The sequence below is a fragment of the Petromyzon marinus genome, chromosome 64 (assembly GCF_048934315.1).
Source record: "Petromyzon marinus isolate PM22_M1 ecotype Great Lakes invasive population chromosome 64, UKy_Petmar_22M1.pri1.0, whole genome shotgun sequence".
NCBI classification, from domain to species: domain Eukaryota; kingdom Metazoa; phylum Chordata; class Hyperoartia; order Petromyzontiformes; family Petromyzontidae; genus Petromyzon; species Petromyzon marinus.
This window is the reverse complement of record NC_133730.1, coordinates 10,828,642-10,854,779: the sequence shown is the minus strand read 5'-3', so window position 1 is coordinate 10,854,779 and position 26,138 is coordinate 10,828,642. Positions and strand designations below refer to the sequence as shown.

The 26,138-nt window shown below is 51.3% G+C and overlaps 1 protein-coding gene across 1 annotated transcript in view; it reads left to right on the top strand.

Annotated features, from left to right (window-relative positions):
• The window catches only part of LOC116956295 (solute carrier family 15 member 1-like), a 59,416-nt gene that overhangs the window by 7,397 nt on the left and 25,881 nt on the right, over positions 1 to 26,138 (top strand). The window contains exons 6-14 of the mRNA XM_032977796.2: positions 922 to 1,021; positions 3,426 to 3,516; positions 4,617 to 4,691; positions 6,913 to 6,995; positions 7,309 to 7,395; positions 12,280 to 12,369; positions 15,215 to 15,259; positions 20,127 to 20,159; positions 22,922 to 23,010. Coding sequence (XP_032833687.1) covers positions 922 to 1,021; positions 3,426 to 3,516; positions 4,617 to 4,691; positions 6,913 to 6,995; positions 7,309 to 7,395; positions 12,280 to 12,369; positions 15,215 to 15,259; positions 20,127 to 20,159; positions 22,922 to 23,010 — 693 coding nt within the window. The remainder of the gene's footprint in view (positions 1 to 921; positions 1,022 to 3,425; positions 3,517 to 4,616; positions 4,692 to 6,912; positions 6,996 to 7,308; positions 7,396 to 12,279; positions 12,370 to 15,214; positions 15,260 to 20,126; positions 20,160 to 22,921; positions 23,011 to 26,138) is intronic.

Genomic DNA, 26,138 nt, shown 5'->3' with positions numbered 1-26,138 from the left:
CCAGGACCCCCCTCTAACACACACTCACCACCAGGACCCCCCCCCCTAATACACACTCACCACCAGGACCCCCCTCTAACACACACTCACCACCAGGACCCCCCCCCTAACACACACTCACCACCAGGACCCCCCTCTAACACACACTCACCACCAGGACCCCCCTCTAACACACACTCGCCACCAGGACCCCCCTCTAACACACTCTCACCACCAGGACCCCCTCTAACACACACTCACCACCAGGACCCCCCTCTAACACACACTCACCACCAGGACCCCCCTCTAACACACACTCACCACCAGGACCCCCCTCTAACACACACTCACCACCAGGACCCCCCTCTAACACACACTCACCACCAGGACCCCCTCTAACACACACTCACCACCAGGACCCCCCTCTAACACACACTCACCACCAGGACCCCCTCTAACACACACTCACCACCAGGACCCCCCTCTAACACACACTCACCACCAGGACCCCCCTCTAACACACACTCACCACCAGGACCCCCTCTAACACACACTCACCACCAGAACCCCCCTCTAACACACACTCACCACCAGGACCCCCTCTAACACACACTCACCACCAGGACCCCCCTCTAACACACACTCACCACCAGGACCCCCCTCTAACACACACTCACCACCAGGACCCCCTCTAACACACACTCACCACCAGGACCCCCCTCTAACACACACTCACCACCAGGACCCCCCTCTAACACACACTCACCACCAGGACCCCCCTCTAACACACACTCACCACCAGGACCCCCCTCTAACACACACTCACCACCAGGTCCCCCCCTCTAACGCACACTTACCACCAGGACCCCCCTCTACCACACACTCACCACCAGGGTTGTGGTAGTGAAATGGTGATGGGTGGCGCTGTGGTTGTGTTGGCAGTGCCCTCACCATCCTGGGCCTGATCCTCATCGCGCTGGGCACCGGGGGGATCAAGCCGTGCGTCGCCGCCTTCGGGGGAGACCAGTTCGAGGAGGAGCAGGTGGGGGTCACCAGGGCCCCCCTCACCACCCATTATCCCCCACCCCTCCCTCCCTCCCCTCCCCCCTCCGGCACACAGTCACCCACTCTTCCGCACGTGGTCACGGGATTATTTTAACCTCCCCTGCGATGCAGGTGGCTCGTAGTGTTTATTATTTATTACGGTTATTACAACCACAGTATTTACCATGGCGGCCGGTAACCACGAACCTTTAGCAATGAGCGGCGATTGCGCTGCCACCACGTGGCCGCTCTGTGAGCGTGGGGAGCGGTGGCCCAGTGGTCGGCGCTCCGCGCTTCCGATCGGCGGCCCAAGTTTGATCCCATGCTTGCGGCCAATATCGGTGATACGTCTAAACAGGTCTCGGGCCTCCCCTAGGTCGACTCGGCATTACATTATTATCCCGCTGCGGTGTGTAGTAAACATCGCCACTGGGGAGACAAAGACGGCCCACCCAACTCCACAGTGTGCCGTGCCGACCTTCTTAGGTGCCGCTCGCTAACAGCACTTGCCGTAACGGCGTGTAAAGGCTACATGGGGGATTTTTGTCTTTGGTATGTGTGTGTGTGTGTATGTGCGTCTGTGTGTGTATATGGTTCTGGCAAAAACAACCCCCTACCTCCTCGTGGTGCCGGACGGGCAACGTTGTCATGGACAGTGCTGTGGTGGGGAGGGCCAATTCCGATTAGCCTTTCCCCCTCTCAGGGCGTTTTTAACCACCACAGCGGCTAAATGGGGGCTCTGGACAGATGCGAGGGGCTGGTAACCCCTCCACCTCCAATAAATTACCACAAAACCATGTAAAAATATCTAATTAATAAGCTTGTGCCGGAGGCTCCAGAGGGCCAGGCGTCTATGACGTCTCCTGGCCAAAACCCATTTGGCAGAGCCAGGAGATTGAATCTTTACCCTCGGGGCTCCTCCGGAAACAACAAAAAGCCACTACGGATGGCCACGTGGAATGTTCGAACGCTCACTGCGGAGGAGAGGCTCCCACTCCTCTGTCGGGAGCTGGAACAGTACCGCCTGGATCTCTGTGGTATTCAGGAGGTGCGGTGGACCGGTTCTGGCTCCTTCCACCATGAGAGGTGGACAGTCCTCTATTCAGGGCAGGAGACTACCAAACATAGGGAGTGGCTCTTCTTCTGAACAAAAGAATGAAGGGGGCGTGGGAGCGTGGCGGTGAGGTGTGGGAAGCTGTAAGCCCCAGGCTACTTTGGGCTCGCCTTCCCATCAATCGGAGATGAGGAGTGGTGGTCGTGGTTACTTATGCTCCAACCAAAGATGAACATCCGTGGAGGGAAGCAAGCAAAGCCATTGAGTCAGATGCCTTCTATGACCTCCTGTCACAGGTGCTAGCTAAAGTGGCCCCTTGGGATAGAGTCATCTTGTTGGGTGACTTCAATGGCTGAGTTGGTCATGATGCTGGCACCTGGTCTGGGGTGATTGGAAGGCATGGGCCAGATCAGCTCAATAACAACGGTAGGAGGCTGCTAGATTTTTGTGCAGCTCATGGGCTTGTAATTACCAACACGCTGTTCTGGCATTGGCGCATCCACACAACATCATGGATGCATGCCAGGTCCAAGCAAGAACATCTGCTGGACTACATAGTGATGGAACAGCGGATGCGGCCCATGTCCTTGACACCAGGACCTACCGTGGAGCAGATCTGACCTCTGACCCTTAATGGAGCATCTTCGCCAATTGGAAAAAAATTGGCTGGCCTGCCTACGATCCATCCTGGGTTTAACCAGGCTGGATTGTGTGAGGAGCTCACAAATCCTTGAAAGATCTGGGCAAGGTCCCATCGGTGAGCTCCGCCGGCAGGCAAGGCTGCACACTGGGTCATGTAGCCTGCATGCCCAGTCACCACATGCCTAAACAGCTTTTGTTCAGCCAGATCGAGGGGGCTAAACAGGCGCGGCACGGGCTAGAGAAGAGATGGAGTGATGTAGTACAGGAGGATGTGGAGCTGAGTGGACTTGCCGATGACTGGTACCAGCGGTGTCAAAATCGGCCTCTGTGGAGGTGGCTCGTGAAGGACACTACTGGGCAGTTGGAGGCATTCGCCCTCCAACAACAACGGAGGGCGGAGGAGCGACGCTCACAACAACGAGCGAAGTGCCAGCAAGTTGGCACAGTAAGGGGCACAGGTGGTGCATCAGCCACTCATCTCAATCAGTCGACCCGTGGCACCTGGGTCTGCCCCGTGACCTCCTGCCAGCGGGCGTTCGACACTTCACGTGGCCTCAAGGTGCACATAGCCTGGCACAAGCGTCGTGGTGACGTCACCGCCACTTAGTGGCGAATGGCGGTTGTTGTACGTGTGTTTGTGGGGAGCGGTGGTGCATTGTTTAGTGTGCTGTGCTACCGGCCTTTGTCTCTGTGTGTGTGAGAGCAGGAAAATGAGCGAAGTCGCTTCTTCTCCATCTTCTACCTGTCCATCAACGCGGGCAGCCTCATCTCCACCTTCGTGACCCCGATCCTGCGAGGTGCGAGTTCACCACCACCACCGCCACTTCCCACACATCCCCCGATAGCCTCCCTCCCCAGAGAACGCCCGCACCTCTCCACGTAGACCACACAGGCGGCGTGTGTAGTCCCCATCGTCATCAACCCATCATCAGCCGCATGTCCCTCCTGCTGCTGCTGCTGGGGAGGGAATCTCATGAACGAGCAGCAGTGCTTCAACTCGAGCAGCAGTGGTTCAACTCGAGCAGCAGTGGTTCAACTCGAGCAGCAGTGCTTCAACTCGAGCAGCAGTGCTTCAACTCGAGCAGCAGTGCTTCAACTCGAGCAGCAGTGGTTCAACTCGAGCAGCAGTGGTTCAACTCGAGCAGCAGTGCTTCAACTCGAGCAGCAGTGCTTCAACTCAAGCAGCAGTGGTTCAACTCGAGCAGCAGTGCTTCAACTCGAGCAGCAGTGGTTCAACTCGAGCAGCAGTGCTTCAACTCGAGCAGCAGTGCTTCAACTCGAGCAGCAGTGGTTCAACTCGAGCAGCAGTGGTTCAACTCGAGCAGCAGTGCTTCAACTCGAGCAGCAGTGCTTCAACTCAAGCAGCAGTGGTTCAACTCGAGCAGCAGTGCTTCAACTCGAGCAGCAGTGGTTCAACTCGAGCAGCAGTGCTTCAACTCGAGCAGCAGTGGTTCAACTCGAGCAGCAGTGGTTCAACTCGAGCAGCAGTGCTTCAACTCAAGCAGCAGTGCTTCAACTTGGCCAAGCCACAACCGAATGCTGACAAATCGCATGCACATCACTCCGCTAGGATCACGTAGCAGCAGCACCAACATCGCCCCTCCACTGCCGACAAATTCGGCATGACCCCTCCTGAAAACGAATCTTGAGACTCAGCGAGGCAATGCACTGCAAACGAGCGCAAGCGTCGGACGAATCGACCGAGTGCGATGAGAGTCTAGCCGTGGGCAGTCTCCTGCCAAATAACAACTTATTTATCAGCGTCTGTCTCTCCCTGTCGCTGTCTCCCCCTGTCCCTTGTTCCCCTGTTTCGTGTCCCCCTGTCTCCGTATCCCCACGTCCCCTGTCACCGTGTCCCCACGTCCCCTGTCCCCCTGTCCATGTCCCCGCGTCCCAGGCACGCAGTGTTTCAACCAGGACTGCTTCGCTCTGGCGTTCGGAGTTCCCGCAGTGCTCATGGTGGTGGCGCTGGGTGGGTCCCTGGTGGCGATAATGATGATGGTGATGATGGTGGTGATGGTGGTGATAATGATGATGGTGGTGATAATGATGATTGTGGTGATGGTGGTGATGATGATGATGGTGGTGATAATGATGATGGTGGTGATGGTGGTGCTAATGATGATGGTGGTGATAGTGGTGATAATGATGATGGTGGTGATAGTGGTGCTAATGATGATGGTGGTGATAGTGGTGATAATGATGATGGTGGTGATGGTGGTGATAATGATGATGGTGGTGATGGTGGTGATAATGATGATGGTGGTGATAGTGGTGATAATGATGATGGTGGTGATAGTGGTGATAATGATGGTGGTGATGGTGGTGATGATGATGATGGTGGTGATGATGATGATGGTGGTAATAGTGGTGGTAATGATGATGGTGGCGATAGTGGTGATAATGATGATGGTGGTGATAGTGGTGATAATGATGATGGTGGTGATGGTGGTGATAATGATGATGGTGGTGATAATGATGATGGTGGTGATAGTGGTGATAATGATGATGGTGGTGATAGTGGTGATAATGATGATGGTGGTGATGGTGGTGATAATGATGATGGTGGTGATAGTGGTAATAATGATGATGGTGGTGATAGTGTTGATAATGATGGTGGTGATAATGGTGATGGTGGTGATAGTGGTGCTTATGATGATGGTGGTGATAGTGGTGATAATGATGATGGTGGTGATAGTGGTGATAATGATGATTATGGCGATAGTGGCGATGGTGATAGTGGTAATAATGGTGATGGTGGCGATAATGGTGATGGTGGTGATAATGGTGATGGTGGTGATAGTGGCGATGGTGGTGATAATGGTGATGGTGGTGATAGTGGTGATGATGGTGATGGTGGCGATAGTGGTGATAATGATGGTGGTGGTGATAATGGTGATGGTGGCGATGGTGGTGATGGTGGCGATGGTGGTGATCATGATGGTGGCGATAGTGGTGATGGTGGTGATAATGATGATGGTGGCGATAATGGTGATGGTAGTGATAATGGTGATGGTGGCAATAGTGGTGATAATGATGATGGTGGTGATAATGATGATGGTGGCGATAGTGGTGATAGTGGTGATAATGGTGATAGTAGGGATGATGGTGATGGTGGCGATAGTGGTGATAATGATGGTGGTGGTAATAATGGTGATGGTGGCGATGGTGGTGATGGTGGCGATAGTGGTGATAATGATGTTGGTGGCGATGGTGGTGATAATGATGTTGGTGGCGATAGTGGTGATAATGGTGATGGTGGTGATAGTGGTGATAATGATGGTCGCGATAGTGGTGATAAAGATGTTGGTGACGATAGTAGTAATAATGGTGATGGTGGTGGCGATAATTTTGGTAATGTCATCGCAGTGGTGATAATCGGATGGAATGAGATGATAATGATGGCGGTGATGGTGGTGGTTATGGCACCCTTTAATCGGCTGCGTAACGCTATCTGGAAGCTACCTAGCCTGTCGCTCCACATGAAGCTTTGAGTCTTCTCGGTCATGGTCATGCCCTCTCTTCTCTATGCTTGCGAAACGTGGAGCCCTCTAATGGGACACCTGCTCCAGTTAACAAAATTCAGGCTGGCCTGCCTACGATTCATCCTGGGTTTAACTTGGCTGGATTGTGAGGAGCTCACAAATCGTTGAAAGTCCTATAGGTGAGCGCCTCTTATCATGCGAGGAGAGCAAAACGGGCGCGGCACAGGCTACAGAAGAGATTGACTGATAACCGATGCCAGCGGTGTCAAGATCGGCCTCTATGGAGGAGGCTCGTGAAGGACGCTGCTGGGCAGTTAGAGGCAGTCGCACTCCAGCATAATGGAGGGCAGAAGAGTGGAGTGACGCTCACAACAACGAGCGGAGCGCCAGGCGGCTAAAATGTAGCAAGTTGGCACAGTGGGTAGCACAGGTGGTGCATCTGTCGGTAATCTCAAGCAGTGAACCCATGGCACCTGGGTCTGTCCCGTGACCTATCAGAGAGCCTATCACGTGGCCTTGGAGTGCATCGGCCTTGGACAAGCGCCGTGGTGACGTCATTTCCACTTAGTGGCGAATGGCGTCTTGCGTTGATAGTGGTGATGCGAACACAACGATGTTTATCGGAGACAATGGGATGATGATATGATCACAGTGGTGTCTATCGGACACAGAGTGATGGTGATGGTGGTGGCGGTGATGTGATCACAGTGGTGTTTATCGGAGGCAGTGGGATGTACAAGAAAGTTCCTCCCAAGGGGAACATTCTGCTGGAAGTGTCGCGCTGCATTGGGGTGAGACAACCACCACTACAGCTACCAAAATTATCACTTTAACCACCACCACAACCACCACTACTACTATTACCACAACCACAACTATAATCAACACAACCACCACACCCGCCACAATCACCAATATAACCACGACCACAATCACCACAGCACCACCACACCACTATAACCACCACCACCACCAACAATCGTAATAACCACCACAACAACCGCAATAACCACTCAGTGTGTTAGGATGCGGGTCAGCAATTCTGACCTCCACATTGCTCACCCCCTCGCGCCCTCTTACCCCATCGCCCCCCTACCCCCATAGTTCGCCATCTCCAACCGGTTCAGGCACCGCGGTAAACAGTTCCCCAAGCGGGACCACTGGCTTGACTGGGCCCGCGAGAGCTACAACGTGAGCCCCCACCCGTCAACCCCCCCGCCTACACCCACACCACTCCTCGTGTTCCTCCTGCCTTTGTGTGTGCACCTTGTGTGTGTCTGTGTGTGTGCACCTTGTGTGTGTCTGTGTGTGTCCACCTTGTGTGTGTCTGTGTGTGTCCACCTTGTGTGTCTGTGTGTGTCCACCTTGTGTGTGTCTGTGTGTGTCTGTGTGTGTGCACCTTGTGTGTGTGTCTGTGTATGTGCACCTTGTGTGTGTCTGTGTGTGTCTGTGTATGTGCACCTTGTGTGTGTCTGTGTGTGTCTGTGTGTGTGCACCTTGTGTGTGTCTGTGTGTGTCTGTGTGTGTGCACCTTGTGTGTGTCTGTGTGTGTCTGTGTGTGTGCACCTTGTGTGTGTGTCTGTGTGTGTGCACCAATGCCCGAGTTGGTCATGATACTGGCACCTGGTCTGGAGTGATTGGAGGGCATGGGCCAGATCAGCTCAATAACAACGGTAGGAGGCTGCTAGATTTTTGTGCAGCCCATGGGCTTGTAATTACCAACACGCTGTTCCGGCATCGGCGCATCCACACAACATCATGGATGCATGCCGGGTCCAAGCAAGAACATCTGCTGGACTACATAGTGACGGACCAGCGGATGCGAGCCCATGTCCTAGACACCAGGATCTACCGTGGAGCTGATCTGCCCTCTGACCATCGACTAGTCATCTGTAAGATGCGCCTGCCATTCTTCCACTCCGGTGGTGGGTGTACACCCAGGACCCCATTCCAACCTAAAGCGGCCTGGTCTCAGTTATCTGATGAAAGTTGCAAGCGAGAATTTCATCATCGCTTGCGGCTGGGATTGGCATCGTCCCTAACTCCTCCTGATGTCGAGGGTAAATGGGCGAGGTTTAGGACTGTGACTCATGCAGCTGCAATGGCTGCTTTGGGTACGCGGTCCAGACCTCCCCAGAGACCCTGGCTGACAGAGGAGGTGTTCAGGATGGTTGAGAAAAAGCGACAGGCCCACTGTCATCGGCTACAGAAGCCCACGTCAGAGAATGAGGAGGCTTACCGCAGCCTTCGCTCGAAGATTCGGAGAGCTGTGAGGCGCTGCAAGGAAGGGTGGTGGTCGCGGGTTGCTGAGGAGATGGAGTCTGCCTCAGTGGCCTGTGATCACAAATCTCTATTTAACTCCATCAAAAAGTAATCTGCAGCGCCACACCTATTACCATAATTAGGGGAAAAAATGGTGACCCAATCTCCGACCCACAGGAACAGGTTTGCAGATTTGCTGAGCATTTCTGTGAGGTCCTGGGGGAGGGAAAATCCCTCAGCCAGGAAAACATCATGGCACAAAGTGAGGATGATCCTGCTGAGGCTGCGGTGCCTCAAATATTGGAAGAAGTCACCCCCTGTGAGTGGCTGGCTGAGGTGCCATCTGTTGAGGAAGTACTGAAGGCGATCCGGAGTCTGAGACCAGGAAAGGCAGCGGTCAGAGATGATCTCCCAAGCGGAATGCTGAGGGACGACGGCGTTTGTGCACTGACTGCCCTATATGACATCATAAAAACAGTCTGGACCACTGGACGGGTTCCGCAGGATTGGAAGGATGCCCTGGTGGTCCGCCTCTTTAAGAAAGGGGACCGCACAGACTGTAACAACTACAGGGGCATCTCACTCCTCAGTGTGCTGGGAAAGGTCCTAGCAAGGATTATTCAACATCGCCTTGCCAGGCACGCTGAGGAGAGGCTTGCGGAGCACAAATGCGGTTTCAGGAAAGGGCGGTCCTGCACAGATGCCATATTTTCTGTCCGTCTGCTACAGCAGAGGTGTAGGAAATTCCAACAAGACCTACATCTCTGCTTTATTGACCTGGTCAAGACCTATGATACCATCAGTAGGCCTGGGCTCTGGGTTGTTCTTCGTGCTTTTGGAGTACCTGACCCTCTGCTCACGATCATTAAGGACCTTCATGATGGTGAGCGGGCCCAGGTAAAACTACGTGGCCGGGAGTCAGAGCCATTCCCTGTTAACCTTGGGGTGCGACAGGGATGTCCTCTGGCTCCCACATTATTGAACATCTATTTTGACCACGTAGTTCGTGAAGCCTTCAATAGCTGTACCGGGGGAATCTCCATATGGTACAGATATAATGGGAGGCTGATCGACGCCCGGGTGCGGTCAAGGGATGGCTCCCTATTGCTCAACCACGTTATGTATGCCGATGATTTGGTAATAGCTGCTCATTCAGAGGAGGAGTTGGAGACGCTGCTGCTGAGACTGGAGCGTGCCACTAAGAGGTGGGGCCTTACCATCAGCCCCACCAAAACTAAGCACCTGCCTGGTATTTTGTATCATCGGACACTCCACCCCCACAACTCCCAATCGGTGATGGGGCAGTTGTGGAGAGAGTGGAGAGTTTCCCATACCTGGGCAGTGTGCTTATGACTGGCTCCAGTTTAACAGCAGAGGTCTCACTCCGAATCAGTCGAGCGGCAATATCTTTTCATCGGTTGCGTAACGCTGTGTGGAAGCTACCTGGTCTGTCGCTCCGCACTAAGCTTCAGGTCTTCTCGGCCACGGTCATTCCCTCCCTTCTCTACGCTTGCGAAACGTGGACCCCCCTAATGGAGTATCTTCGCTGGTTATAAACATTTAGGCTGGCCTGCCTACGATCGATCCTGGGTTTAACCAGACTGGATTGTGTGAGGAGCTCACAAATCTTTGAAAGATCTGGGCAAGGTCCCATCGGTGAGCTCCTCCGGCAGGCAAGGCTGTGTTGGCTGGGTCATGTAGCCCGCATGCCCAGCCACCGCATGCCGAAACAGCTTTTGTTCGGCCGGATCGAGGGGGCTAAACGGGCGCAGCACGGGCTAGAGGAGAGATGGAATGATGTGGTACAGGAGGACGTGGAGCTGAGTGGAATTGCCGATGACTGGTACCAGCGGTGTCAAGATCGGCCTCTGTGGAGGAGGCTCGTGAAGGACGCTACTGGGCAGTTGGAGGCAATCGCCCTCCAACAACAACGGAGGGCGGAGGAGCGACGCTCACAACAATGAGTGGAGCGCCGGGTGGATAAAGCACAGCAGGTTGGCACAGTAGGGGGCACAGGTGGTGCATTAGCCAGTCATCTCAGTCAGTCGACCCGTGGCACCTGGGTCTGCCCGTGACCTCCTGCCAGCGGGCGTTCGACACTTCACGTGGCCTCAAGGTGCACATGGCCTGGCACAAGCGTCGTGGTGACGTCACCGCCACTTAGTGGCGAATGTCAGTTGTTGTTGTATGTGTGCACCTTGTGTGTGTGTCTGTGTGTGTGCACCTTGTGTGTGTCTGTGTGTATCTGTGTGTGTGCACGTCTGTGTGCACCTTGTGTGTGTCTGTGTGTGTATCTTGTGTGTGTCTGTGTGTGTGCACCTTGTGTGTGTGTCTGTGTGTGTGCACCTTGTGTGTGTGTCTGTGTGTGTGCACCTTGTGTGTGTTTGTGTGTGTGCACCTTGTGTGTGTCTGTGTGTGTGCACCTTGTGTGTGTTTGTGTGTGTGTCTGTGTGTGTGCACCTTGTGTGTGTTTGTGTGTGTGTCTGTGTGTGTGCACCTTGTGTGTGCACCTTATGTGTGTCTGTGTGTGGTGGCCTGCCTGCGATCCGTCCTGGGTGTAACCACCAGGCTGGATTGTGGACCCGGTCCCATCGGTGAGCTCCTCTGGCAGGCGAGGCTGCGTTGGCTGGGTCATGTACCCCACATGCCCAGCCACTGCATGCCTAAACATGTTTTGTTTGGTCGCATAGAGGGGGCTAAACGGTCACGGCATGGGCGAGACAAGAGATGGACTGAAGTGGTATAGAAGTATGTGGAGCTGAGTGGACTTGCCGATGACTGGTACTAGCGGTGTCAAGATCGGCCTCCGTAGAGGAGGCTCGTGAAGGACGCTTTTACTGGGCAGTTGGAGGCAGTCGCCCTCCAGCAACAGTGGAGGGCAGAGGAGCGACGCTCACAACGGGACGGAGCACCTGGTAGCTAAAACACAGCAAGTTGGCACAGTAGAGGGCACAGGTGGTGCATCGGCCAGTCATCTCAGTCGGTCAATCCATGGCACCTGGGTCTGTCCTGTGACCTCCTGCCAGTGGACGTTTAACACTTCACGTGGCCTGAAAGCGCAATTAGCTTGGCACAAGCACCATGGTGATATCGCCGCCACCTAGTGGCGTATGGCGGTTGTTGCTGTATGGAGACAACCAAGACTGGACACAGACTCCCATAGAGACCGATAGACTCACATAGAGATCCATAGACTCAGGCAGAGGTCCATAGACTCAGGCAGAGATCCATAGACTCAGGCAGAGACCCATAGACTGGCATAAAGACCCATAGACTCACACAGAGACCCATAGACTCACGCAGAGACCAATAGACTCACATAGAGATCCATAGACTCAGGCAGAGGTCCATAGACTCAGGCAGAGATCTATAGATTCAGGCAGAGACCCATAGACTGGCATAAAGACCCATAGACTCACACAGATCCATAGACTCAGGCAGAGACCGATATATTCACATCGACCCTGAACTCGCACAGAGACTCATATATTGATAGAGAGACGCATAGACTCACCCCGAGACCCATAGACTAACATGGAGACCCATAGAGCCCAATAGACTAACATAGAGACCCACAGAGACCCCACAGACTAACATAGAGACCCACAGAGTCCCATAGACTCACACAGAGACGCATAGGCTAACACAGACCCATCACATCGGTTTGTCTGTCACACATAGAGCACTGCCCATGGATGGCAGAGCGCGTGGGAAGCTGCCGCCCACTACTGCGTGTGAACCAGAGGTCACTTGATGAAGCGGAGATCTAGGAAGTAGATCTGTGATATCCGGTTCCTCTCTCTCGTCCTATAGGGACGTCTCATCGCTCAGATAAAGATGGTGTTTAAGGTGCTCTTCCTCTACCTGCCCCTGCCCATGTTCTGGGCACTCTACGACCAACAGGTGAGTTGTGAGTGGGGTTTACGGGTGAGTGCACAGGTGAGTTGTGAGTGAGTGTACGAGTGAGTGTACAGGTGAGGTATGAGTGAGTGTACGGGTGAGTCTACGAGTGAGTGTACGAGTGAGTCTACGAGCGAGTGTATGGGTGAGTCTACGAGTGAGTGTACGAGTGAGTGTACAGGTGAGGTGTAAGTGGGTGTATGGGTGAGTTTACAGGTGACGGTACAAGTGAGGTGTGAGTGGGGTTACGAATAATTGTACGAGGGAATGTGTGTGTGTGTGTTAAACGATCCCAAGTCTAAGACCAGGAAAAGCGCTGAGCAGAGATTATCTCCCAAAGCACACTGCTTAGCGAGGGTGGCGTTTGTGTGTGGACTGCCCTACATGACATCATCACAACTGTCTGGACCACAGGACAGGTTCCATGACCTGGTGGCCCCGTCTTTAAAGAAGGGGGACTGCACAGAATGTAACAACTACAAGGGCATTTCCCTCCTCAGTATGAGGCCGGGAAAGGTCCTGGCAAGGATTATTCAACATCACCTTGTCAGGCACGCTGAGGAGAGGCTTGTGGAGCCCCAATGTGGTTTCAGGCCAGCGCGGTCCTGCACAGATGCCATATTCTCTGTCCATCTATTACAGCAGAGGTGTGGGGAATTTTCACAGAACCTACTTCTCTGCTTTATTGACCTGGTCAAGGCCTATGGTATCATCAGCAGACCAGGGCTGCGGGCAGTTCTTCGTGTTTTCGGAGTCCCTGACTCTCTGCTCACAATCATTAAGGGCGTTCATCATGTTTGGCAGGCACGGGTAAATGTTCGTGGCCAAGAGTCAGAGGCATTCCCTGTTCACCTTGGGGTGTGACATAATTCTAGATTTAAAGCTTTCGTGACTGCAAGGATCCATACTCTTTGGTTCTATTCGGTAAAGTCACGTGACTTTACCGAATAGAACCAAAGAGTATGTGACATGATTGTCCTCTGGGTCCCACTTTATTTTACATCTTTGACCACGTAGTTCGAGAAGCTTTCCATCGCTGTATCTGAGGAATTTCTTTCTGGTACAGATACAATGGCAGGCTGATCGATATCTGGGTGTGTGGTCAAGGGTTGGCTCCCTATTGGTTAACTATGTTACGTACGCAGATGATTTGGTGATTTCTGCTCACTCAGAAAATAAGGTGGAGGTTATGCTGCTGAACCTAGAGCGTGCTACGAAGAGGTGGCGCCTTGTGTTGTGTCATCAAACACTCTACCCCCTCAACTCTCCACTGGTGATGAGGCAGTTGTGGAGAGAGCGTTTTCTATACCTGGGCAGTGTGCTTTGGACCAACTCCCGTTTGATAGCAGAGGTCTCATTCCGAATCAGTGAAGCGGCATTATATTTTCGCCAGCTGTGTAACGCTGTGTCGAAACTACTTGGTCTGCTGCTCCACACAAAGCTCCGTGTCTTCTCGGCCACAATCATGCCTCAAATTAGTAGTTGGTGCACTGTGCAACCATTGCTGTTAGGAAGACAAAGGCGGTCGGGTGTGGTTCTGGCCACCCACCCCCCTCTTGTGCCATGCCGGCCTTCATCGGTGCTTGCTCCAACAGTCTATCAGTGGCTATATAGGGGGTCATTGTCTTGTGACTGTGTGTGTGATTGCTCGATGTGAATGGGATTGTGTTTGGTTGCGTGTTTCTGTTGTGTGAAAGTGATTGTGTGTGATCGAAAATTGCGTTGATTGTGTGTCATTGTGTGTGTGTGGACCATCAGCCCCACCAAAACTAAGCACCTGCCTGGGTATTTTGTACCATCAGACACTCCATCCCGACAACTCCCAATCGGTGATGGGGCAGTTGTGGAGAGAGTGGAGAGTTTCCCATACCTAGGCAGTGTGCTCATGACTGGCTCGGGTTTGACAGCAGAGGTCTCACTCCGAATCAGTCGAGTGGCAATATCTTTTCATCAGTTGCGTAACGCTGTGTAGAAGCTACCTGGTCTGTCGCTCTGCACGAAGCTGCAGGTCTTCTCGGCTACGGTCATTCCCTCCCTTCTCTATGCTTGCGAAACGTGGACCCCCCGAATGGAGCATCTTCGCCGGTTAGAAACATTTGGGCTGGACTGCATACGATCCATCCTGGGTTTAACCTGGATTGTGTGAGGAGCTCACAAATCCTTGAAAGATCTGAGCAAAGTGCCATCGGTGAGCTCCTCCGGCAGGCAAGGCTGCGTTGGTTGGGTCATGTAGCCCGCATGGCCAGCCACCGCATGCCTAAACAGCTTTTGTTCGGCCGGATCGAGCGGGCTAAACGGGCGCGGCAAGGGCTAGAGAAGAGATGGAGTGATGTGGTACAGGAGGACGTGGAGCTGAGTGGACTTGCCGATGACTGGTACCAGCGGTGTCAAGATCGGCCTCTGTGGAGGAGGCTCGTGAAGGACGCTACTTGGCAGTTGGAGGCAGTCGCCCTCTAACAACAACGGAGGGCGGAGAGAGTGACGCTCACAACAACGAGCGGAGCGCCGGGTGGCTAAAGCACAGCAAGTTGGCACAGTAGAGGGGGCACAGGTGGTGCATCAGCCAGTCATCTCAGTCATCTCAGTCAGTCGAACCGTGGCACCTGGGCCTGTCCCGTGACCTTCTGCCGGCGGGCGTTCAAGGTGCACACGGCCTGGCACAAGCGTTGTGGTGACGTCACCGCCACTTAGTGGCGAATGGTGGTTGTTATTGTTGTGTCATTGTGTGTGTGTCATTGTGTGTATGTCGTGTCATTGTGTGTATCATTGTGTGTGTGTCATTGTGCGTGTATCATTTTGTGTGTGTATCACTGTGTACGTATCATTGTGTGTGTCATTGTCTGTGCAGGGATCGAGGTGGACTTTCCAGGCAACCCGCATGAACGGCGACTTTGTAAGTTAACACCCTAGACACACTACACACACATTACACTACACTACACACACCCTATACACACACACTACACACACAGTAAATATACACACACTGCACACACACACACTACATACACACACTACACAGATACTACACACACACTACACACACAGTAAATACACACACACTACACACACACACTACACACGCATTACACACACACTACACACATAATACACACATACTACACACACACTACACACACATGCACTACACACACTACACACATACTACACACACACATTACACACACTACACACACACTACACACATACTACACACCCTACACACACATTACACTACACACACATTACACTACACACACATTACACTACACACATACTACACACACACACGACACACATTACACTATACACACTACACACACATTACAACACACACTATACACACATTACACACACACTACACACACACTACACACCCTACACACACATTACACTACACACACATTACACTACACACACATTACACTACACACATACTACACACACACACCACACACATTACACTATACACACTACACACACATTACAACACACACTATACACACACATTACACACACACTACACACACACTACACACACACCACACACATTACACACATACTACACCCACTACACACACACTACACACACATTACACACACGCTACACACACATTACACACACACACTACACACACACACGCTACACACACAGCAAATATACACACACTACACACACAGTAAATATACACAATCTACACACATACTATACACACACAGTAAATATACACATACTACACACACACTACACACACACTACACACACACAGTAAATATACACACGCTACATACACACTACACACACAGTAAATACACACACTACACACACACAGTAAATACACACACTACACACACACTACACACACATAGTAAATACACACACTACACACACTACACACACACAGTAAATACACACACTACACACACACTACACACACTACACACATACTACACACACACTACACACACACAGTAAATATACACAATCTACACACAGACTACACACACACAGTAAATATACACACACTACACACACATTACACTACACTACACACACATTACACTACACTACACACACTACACACACATTACACTACACACACACTACACACACATTACAACACACATTACACACACACTACACACAAACCACACACATTACACACATACTACACACACACACTACACACACATTACACACACATACTACGCACACACTACACACACATTACACACACTACACACAATCTACACACATAGTACACACACACAGTAAACATACACACACTACACACACACTACATACACATTACACACGCACTACACACACACTACACACAAACCACACACATTACACACATACTACACACACACACTACACACACACTACACACACTACACACACACACTACACACACATTACACAAACACTACGCACACACTACACACACATTACACACACGCTACACACACAGACACACACACTACACACACACACTACACACACACACACCACACACACACACTATACACACAGTATACACACACACACACTACACGGACACTACACACACACGCTACACACACATTACACACACACCACACACACACTACACTACACACATACTACACTATACACACACATTGCACTACACACACTACACTACGCACATTACACACACACACACACTACACACACATTACACACAAATTACACTACACACACACTTCCCACACATTACACACACACTACACTACACACACACTACACTACACACACATTACACTACACACACATTACACTACACACACATTACACACACATTACACACACACAGTAAATATACACACACCGCACACACTGCACACACACAGTAAATATACACACACTACACACATACTACACACACACTACACACACACAGTAAATATACACAATCTACACACAAACTACTCACACAGTAAATATACACACTACACACACTACACACAGTAAATATACACACTACACACACACTACACACACACTACATACACATTACACACGCACTACACACACACTACACACAAACCACACACATTACACACATACTACACACACACACTACACACACACTACACACACTACACACAAACACTACACACACATTACACACACACTACGCACACACTACACACACATTACACACACGCTACACACACATACACACACACTACACACACACACTACACACACACACCACACACACACACTATACACACAGTATACACACACACACTACACGGACACTACACACACACGCTACACACACATTACACACACACCACACACACACTACACTACACACATACTACACTATACACACACATTGCACTACACACACTACACTACGCACATTACACACACACACTACACACACATTACACACAAATTACACTACACACACACTTCCCACACATTACACACACACTACACTACACACACACTACACTACACACACATTACACTACACACACATTACACTACACACACATTACACACACATTACACACACACAGTAAATATACACACACCGCACACACTGCACACACACAGTAAATATACACACACTACACACATACTACACACACACTACACACACACAGTAAATATACACAATCTACACACAAACTACTCACACAGTAAATATACACACTACACACACTACACACAGTAAATATACACACTACACACACACTACACACACACTACACACACACAGTAATTACAAACACTACACACACTGCACACACACTACACACACACAGTAAATACACACACACTACACACACACTACACACACACAGTAAATACACACACACTACACACACACTACATTCAAAGTAAAGATACACACTACACACTACATACACAGTAAATACACACACTACACACACACTACACACACACTGCACACACACTACACACACAGTAAATACACACAAACTACACACACACTACACACGCAGTAAATACACACACACACTACACACACACACTACACACACATTACACACACACAGTAAATATACACACACTACACCACACACAGTAAATATACACACACTACACACACACTACACACACTACAAACACACTACACACACACTATACACACACTACACACACACACTACACACACACGCTACACACACACTACACACATTACACACACACTACACACACACTACATACACATTACACACACACTACACACACTACACACACACAGTAAATATACACACGCTACACACACATTATACACACACTACACACACATTACACACACTACACACAATCTACACACATACTACACACACAGTAAACATACACACACTACACACACACTACACACACATTACACACACACACTACACACACACTACACACAAACCACACACATTACACACATACTACGCACACACTACACACGCATTACACACACGCTACACACACATTACACACACACACTACACACACACACCACACACACACTACACACACACACTATACACACAGTATACACACACACTACACGCACACTACACACACACACGCTACACACACATTACACACACACACCACACACACACTACACTACACACAAACTACACTATACACACACATTACACTACACACACTACACTACGCACATTACACACACACATTACACACAAATTACACTACACACACACTACCCACACATTACACACACACTACACTACACACACACTACACACACATTACACTACACACACGTTACACACACATTACACACACACAGTAAATATACACACTACACACACACTACACACACACAGTAATTACAAACACTACACACACTGCACACACACTACACACACACAGTAAATACACACACACTACACACACACAGTAAATACACACACACTACACACACACTACATTCAAAGTAAAGATACACACTACACACTACATACACAGTAAATACACACACTACACACACACTACACACACACTGCACACACACTACACACACAGTAAATACACACAAACTACACACACACTACACACGCAGTAAATACACACACACACTACACACACACTACACACACATTACACACACACACACAGTAAATATACACACACTACACACACACCACACACAGTAAATATACACACACTACACACACACGCTACACACACTACACACATTACACACACACTACACACACACTACATACACATTACACACACACTACACAAACTACACACACACAGTAAATATACACACGCTACACACACACTACACACACAGTAAATATACACACGCACGTGTGTGTGCACACACACACGTGCGTGTGTGTCTGCACGTGTGTGTCTGCACGTGTGTGTCTGCACGTGTGTGTCTGCACGTGTGTGTCTGCACGTGTGGGCGCACACCCACACAGCTGATAACGCGCTGCACTACGAAGCCATCGAACCGAGTTTGATTCTCGCTCACGACCGATCACAGTGATGATTATCTGAACCGGTCCTGGGCCTCCCCTAGGTATACTCGGCCTCAAATGAGTACCTGGTGCGGTGTGTACACATCACCACAGGGGAGACAAAGGCGGTCGGGCCACCCACCCCTCGTGTGCCATGCCGGCCTTCAAAGGTGTTGCTCGATAAAAGCACTTGCCCCAACAGTCTGTTAAGGCTCCACGGGGGATCCTTGTATTTGCTTGTGTGTATGCAGGGATCGTTAGTCATCCAGCCTGACCAAATGCAGGTGAGAGTCCACTCTCTCCACCACTCTCTCACCACTCTCTCACCACTCTCTCCACCACTCTCTCTCCACTCTCTCACCACTCTCTCACCATTCTCTCACCACTCTCTCCACGACTCTCTCACCACTCTCTCCACCACTCTCTCCACGACTCTCTCACGACTCTCCACCACTCTCCACCACTCTCTCTCCACTCTCTCACCACTCTCTCCACCACTCTCTCTCCACTCTCTCACCACTCTCTCACCACTCTCCACCACTCTCTCTCTCTACTCTCTCACCACTCTCTCCACCACTCTCTCTCCACTCTCTCACCACTCTCTCTCCACTCTCTCACCACTCTCTCCACCACTCTCTCACCACTCTATCTCCACTCTCTCCACACTCTCTCACCACTCTCTCACCACTCTCTCCACACTCTCTCACCACTCTCTCACCACTCTCTCACCACTCTCCCACCACTCTCTCCACCACTCTCTCCACGACTCTCTCACCACTCTCTCACCACTCTCCACCACTCTCCACACTCTCTCACCACTCTCTCACCACTCTCTCTCCACTCTATCACCACTCTCTCACCACTCTCCACACTCTCTCACCACTCTCTCACCACTCTCTCACCACTCTCTCCACCACTCTCTCACCACTCTCTCACCACTCTATCCAACACTCTCTCCACCACTCTCTCCACCACTCTCTCCACACTCTCTCACCACTCTCTCCACCACTCTCTCCAACACTCTCTCCAACACTCTCTCACCACTCTCTCACCACTCTCTCCAACACTCTCTCCACCACTCTCTCCACCACTCTCTCCACACTCCCTCACCACTCTCTCCACCACTCTCTCACCACTCTCTCACGACTCTCTCACCACTCTCTCACCACTGGGTGGGGCGTCCACCACTCTCTCACCACTCTCTCACCACTCTCTCACCACTCTCACCACTCTCTCACCACTCTCTCACCACTCTCTCACACTCTCTCACCACATCCTCCTCACCTCTACTCTCCACCACTCTCTCTCAACACTCTCTCCAACACTCTCTCCAACACTCTCTCTAACACTCTCTCACCACTCTCTCCAACACTCTCTCCACCACTCTCTCCACCACTCTCTCCACACTCTCTCACCACTCTCTCCACCACTCTCTCCACCACTCTCTCACCACTCTCACCACTCTCTCACCACTTTCTCCACCACTCTCTCACCACTCTCTCCACCACTCTCTCCACCACTCTCTCACCACTCTCTCCACCACTCTCTCACCACTCTCTCCACCACTCTCTCACCACTCTCTCACCACTCTCTCCACACTCTCTCACCACTCTCTCACAACTCTCTCACCACTCTCTCCACGACTCTCTCACCACTCTCCACCACTCTCTCTCCACTCACCACTCTCTCACCACTCTCCACCACTCTCTCTCCACTCTATCACCACTCTCTCACCACTCTCCACCACTCTCTCACCACTCTCTCCACCACTATCTCCAACACTCTCTCACCTCTCAACACTCTCTCCACCACTTTCTCCAACACTCTCTCACAACTCTCTCACCACACTCACCACTCTCTCACCACTCTCTCACCACTCTCTCACCACTCTCTCAACACTCTCTCCAACACTCTCTCAACACTCTCTCCACCACTCTCTCCACCACTCTCTCACCACTCTCTCCACCACTCTCTCACCACTCTCTCCACCACTCTCTCACCACTCTCTCCACCACTCTCTCACCACTCTCTCCACCACTCTCTCACCACTCTCTCACCACTCTCTCACCACTCTCTCCACCACTCTCTCACCACTCTCTCCACCACTCTCTCACCACTCTCTCCACCACTCTCTCACCTCTCAATACTCTCTCCACCACTCTCTCACCACTCTCTCCACCACTCTCTCACCACTCCCTCACCACTCTCTCACCACTCTCTCACCACTCTCTCACCTCTCAACACTCTCTCCACCACTCTCTCCACCACTCTCTCACCACTCTCTCCACCACTCTGTCACGACTCTCTCACCACTCTCTCCACCACTCTCTCACCACTCTCTCACCACTCTCTCCACCACTCTCTCCACCACTCTCTCACCACTCTCTCCACCACTCTCTCACCACTCTCTCACCACTCTCCACCACTCTCTCACCTCTCAACACTCTCTAGGATGACTCTCTGTGTAGGGTGACTGTGTAGGGTGACTGTGTAGGGTGACTCTCTGTGTAGGGTGACTCTCTGTGTAGGGTGACTCTCTGTGTAGGGTGACTGTGTAGGGTGACTCTCTGTGTAGGGTGACTGTGTAGGGTGACTCTCTGTGTATGGTGACTCTCTGTGTAGGGTGACTCTCTGTGTAGGGTGACTGTGTAGGGTGACTCTCTGTGTAGGGTGACTGTGTAGGGTGACTCTCTGTGTAGGGTGACTCTCTGTGTAGGGTGACTGTGTAGGGTGACTCTCTGTGTAGGGTGACTCTGTGTAGGGTGACTGTGTAGGGTGACTCTCTGTGTAGGGTGACTCTGTGTAGGGTGACTGTGTAGGGTGACGCTCTGTGAAGGGTGACTCTCTGTCTATGGTGACTGTGTAGGGTGACTCTCTGCGTAGGGTGACTCTCTGTGTAGGGTGACTCTGTGTAGGGTGACTCTCTGTGTAGGGTGACTCTCTGTGTAGGGTGACTCTTTCTCTGGAGGGTGACTGTGTGTGTATGGTGACTGTCTCTCAATGTGGAGGGTGACTCGGTGGAGGGTGACTCTCTGTCTCTCCGCAGTCCATCAACGCGATGCTGATCCTCGTGCTCGTCCCTCTGTTCGACGTCGGGATCTACCCCCTGCTGCGTCGGTGCAGAGTCAACTTCACGTGAGTCACCCTCACACAGACAAAGTCAACTTGAAGTGAGTCACCCTCACACACAGACAAAGTCACCCTCACGTGAGTCACCCTCACACAGACAAAGTCACCCTCACGTGAGTCACCCTCACACACAGACAAAGTCAACTTCACATGAGTCACCCTCACACACAGACAAAGTCACCCTCACGTGAGTCACCCTCACACAGACATCAGCTTTACGTGAGTCACCCTCACACACAGAGACAAAGTCACCCTCACGTGAGTCACTCTCACACACAGACAAAGTCACCCTCACGTGAGTCACCCTCACGCAGACAAAGTCAACTTCACGTGAGTCACCCTCACACAGACAAAGTCAACTTCACGTGAGTCACCCTCACACAGACAAAGTCACCCTCACATGAGTCACCCTCACACAGACAAAGTCACCCTCACGTGAGTCACCCTCACACAGACAAAGTCAACTTCACGTGAGTCACCCTCACACAGACAAAGTCAACTTCACGTGAGTCACCCTCACACAGACAAAGTCAACTTCACGTGAGTCACCCTCACACAGACAAAGTCACCCTCACATGAGTCACCCTCACACAGACAAAGTCACCCTCACGTGAGTCACCCTCACACAGACAAAGTCAACTTCACGTGAGTCACCTTCACACAGACAAAGTCAACTTCACGTGAGTCACCCTCACACAGACAAAGTCACCCTCACGTGAGTCACCCTCACACAGACAAAGTCACCCTCACGTGAGTTACCCTCACACAGACAAAGTCACCCTCACGTGAGTCACCCTCACACAGACAAAGTCACCCTCACGTGAGTCACCCTCACACAGACAAAGTCACCCTCACGTGAGTCACCCTCACACAAAGTAACCCTCACGTGAGTCACCCTCACACAGACAAAGTCACCCACACGTGAGTCACCCTCATACACAGACAAAGTCAACTTCACGTGAGTCACCCTCACACACAGACAAAGTCAACTTCACGTGAGTCACCCTCACACACAGACAAAGTCAACTTCACGTGAGTCACCCTCACACAGACAAAGTCACCCTCACGTGAGTCACCCTCACACAGACAAAGTCACCCTCACGTGAGTCACCCTCACACAGACAAAGTCACCCTCACGTGAGTCACCCTCACACAGACAAAGTCACCCTCACGTGAGTCACCCTCACACAGACAAAGTCAACTTCACGTGAGTCACCCTCACACAGACAAAGTCACCCTCACGTGAGTCACCCTCACACAGACAAAGTCAACTTCACGTGAGTCACCCTCACACACAGACAAAGTCAACTTCACGTGAGTCACCCTCACACAGACAAAGTCACCCTCACGTGAGTCACCCTCACACAGACAAAGTCAACTTCACGTGAGTCACCCTCACACAGACAAAGTCAAGTTGACGTGAGTCACCCCCACACACAGACAAAGTCAACTTCACGTGAGTCACCCTCACACAGACAAAGTCACCCTCACGTGAGTCACCCTCACACACAGACAAAGTCAACTTCACGTGACTCACCCTCACACAGACAAAGTCAACTTCACGTGAGTCACCCTCACACAGACAAAGTCACCCTCACGTGAGTCACCCTCACACAGACAAAGTCAACTTCACGTGACTCACCCTCACACAGACAAAGTCAACTTCACGTGAGTCACCCTCACACACAGACAAAGTCAACTTCACGTGAGTCACCCTCACACAGACAAAGTCACCCTCACGTGAGTCACCCTCACACAGACAAAGTCAACTTCACGTGAGTCACCTTCACACAGACAAAGTCAACTTCACGTGAGTCACCCTCACACAGACAAAGTCACCCTCACGTGAGTCACCCTCACACAGACAAAGTCACCCTCACGTGAGTTACCCTCACACAGACAAAGTCACCCTCACGTGAGTCACCCTCACACAGACAAAGTCACCCTCACGTGAGTCACCCTCACACAGACAAAGTCACCCTCACGTGAGTCACCCTCACACAAAGTAACCCTCACGTGAGTCACCCTCACACAGACAAAGTCACCCACACGTGAGTCACCCTCATACACAGACAAAGTCAACTTCACGTGAGTCACCCTCACACACAGACAAAGTCAACTTCACGTGAGTCACCCTCACACACAGACAAAGTCAACTTCACGTGAGTCACCCTCACACAGACAAAGTCACCCTCACGTGAGTCACCCTCACACAGACAAAGTCACCCTCACGTGAGTCACCCTCACACAGACAAAGTCACCCTCACGTGAGTCACCCTCACACAGACAAAGTCACCCTCACGTGAGTCACCCTCACACAGACAAAGTCAACTTCACGTGAGTCACCCTCACACAGACAAAGTCACCCTCACGTGAGTCACCCTCACACAGACAAAGTCAACTTCACGTGAGACACCCTCACACACAGACAAAGTCAACTTCACGTGAGTCACCCTCACACAGACAAAGTCACCCTCACGTGAGTCACCCTCACACAGACAAAGTCAACTTCACGTGAGTCACCCTCACACAGACAAAGTCAAGTTGACGTGAGTCACCCCCACACACAGACAAAGTCAACTTCACGTGAGTCACCCTCACACAGACAAAGTCACCCTCACGTGAGTCACCCTCACACACAGACAAAGTCAACTTCACGTGACTCACCCTCACACAGACAAAGTCAACTTCACGTGAGTCACCCTCACACAGACAAAGTCACCCTCACGTGAGTCACCCTCACACAGACAAAGTCAACTTCACGTGACTCACCCTCACACAGACAAAGTCAACTTCACGTGAGTCACCCTCACACAGACAAAGTCACCCTCACGTGAGTCACCCTCACACAGACAAAGCTCCCCCTTGTTGTGTCCGGCAAGCTGCTGGGGCAAGTGCTGTTAGCGAGCAGCAGCAGCAGCAGCAGCAGGAGGAGCGCTCACCACGGCCGCCACTGTGGCAGACGAAAACTAAACAGGCTCGGGTTAGATCGTGTTAGTATAAATGTGTCGTTAAAACCCGCCACCACCCGACACAGCCAATCAGTAAGGGTTTGTCACATAGACGAGACCTGCCAATTAGTTACTAGTTGAACACTAACCGGTTGTGTTTGAGTTTTTTTTGGGTTAGATCAC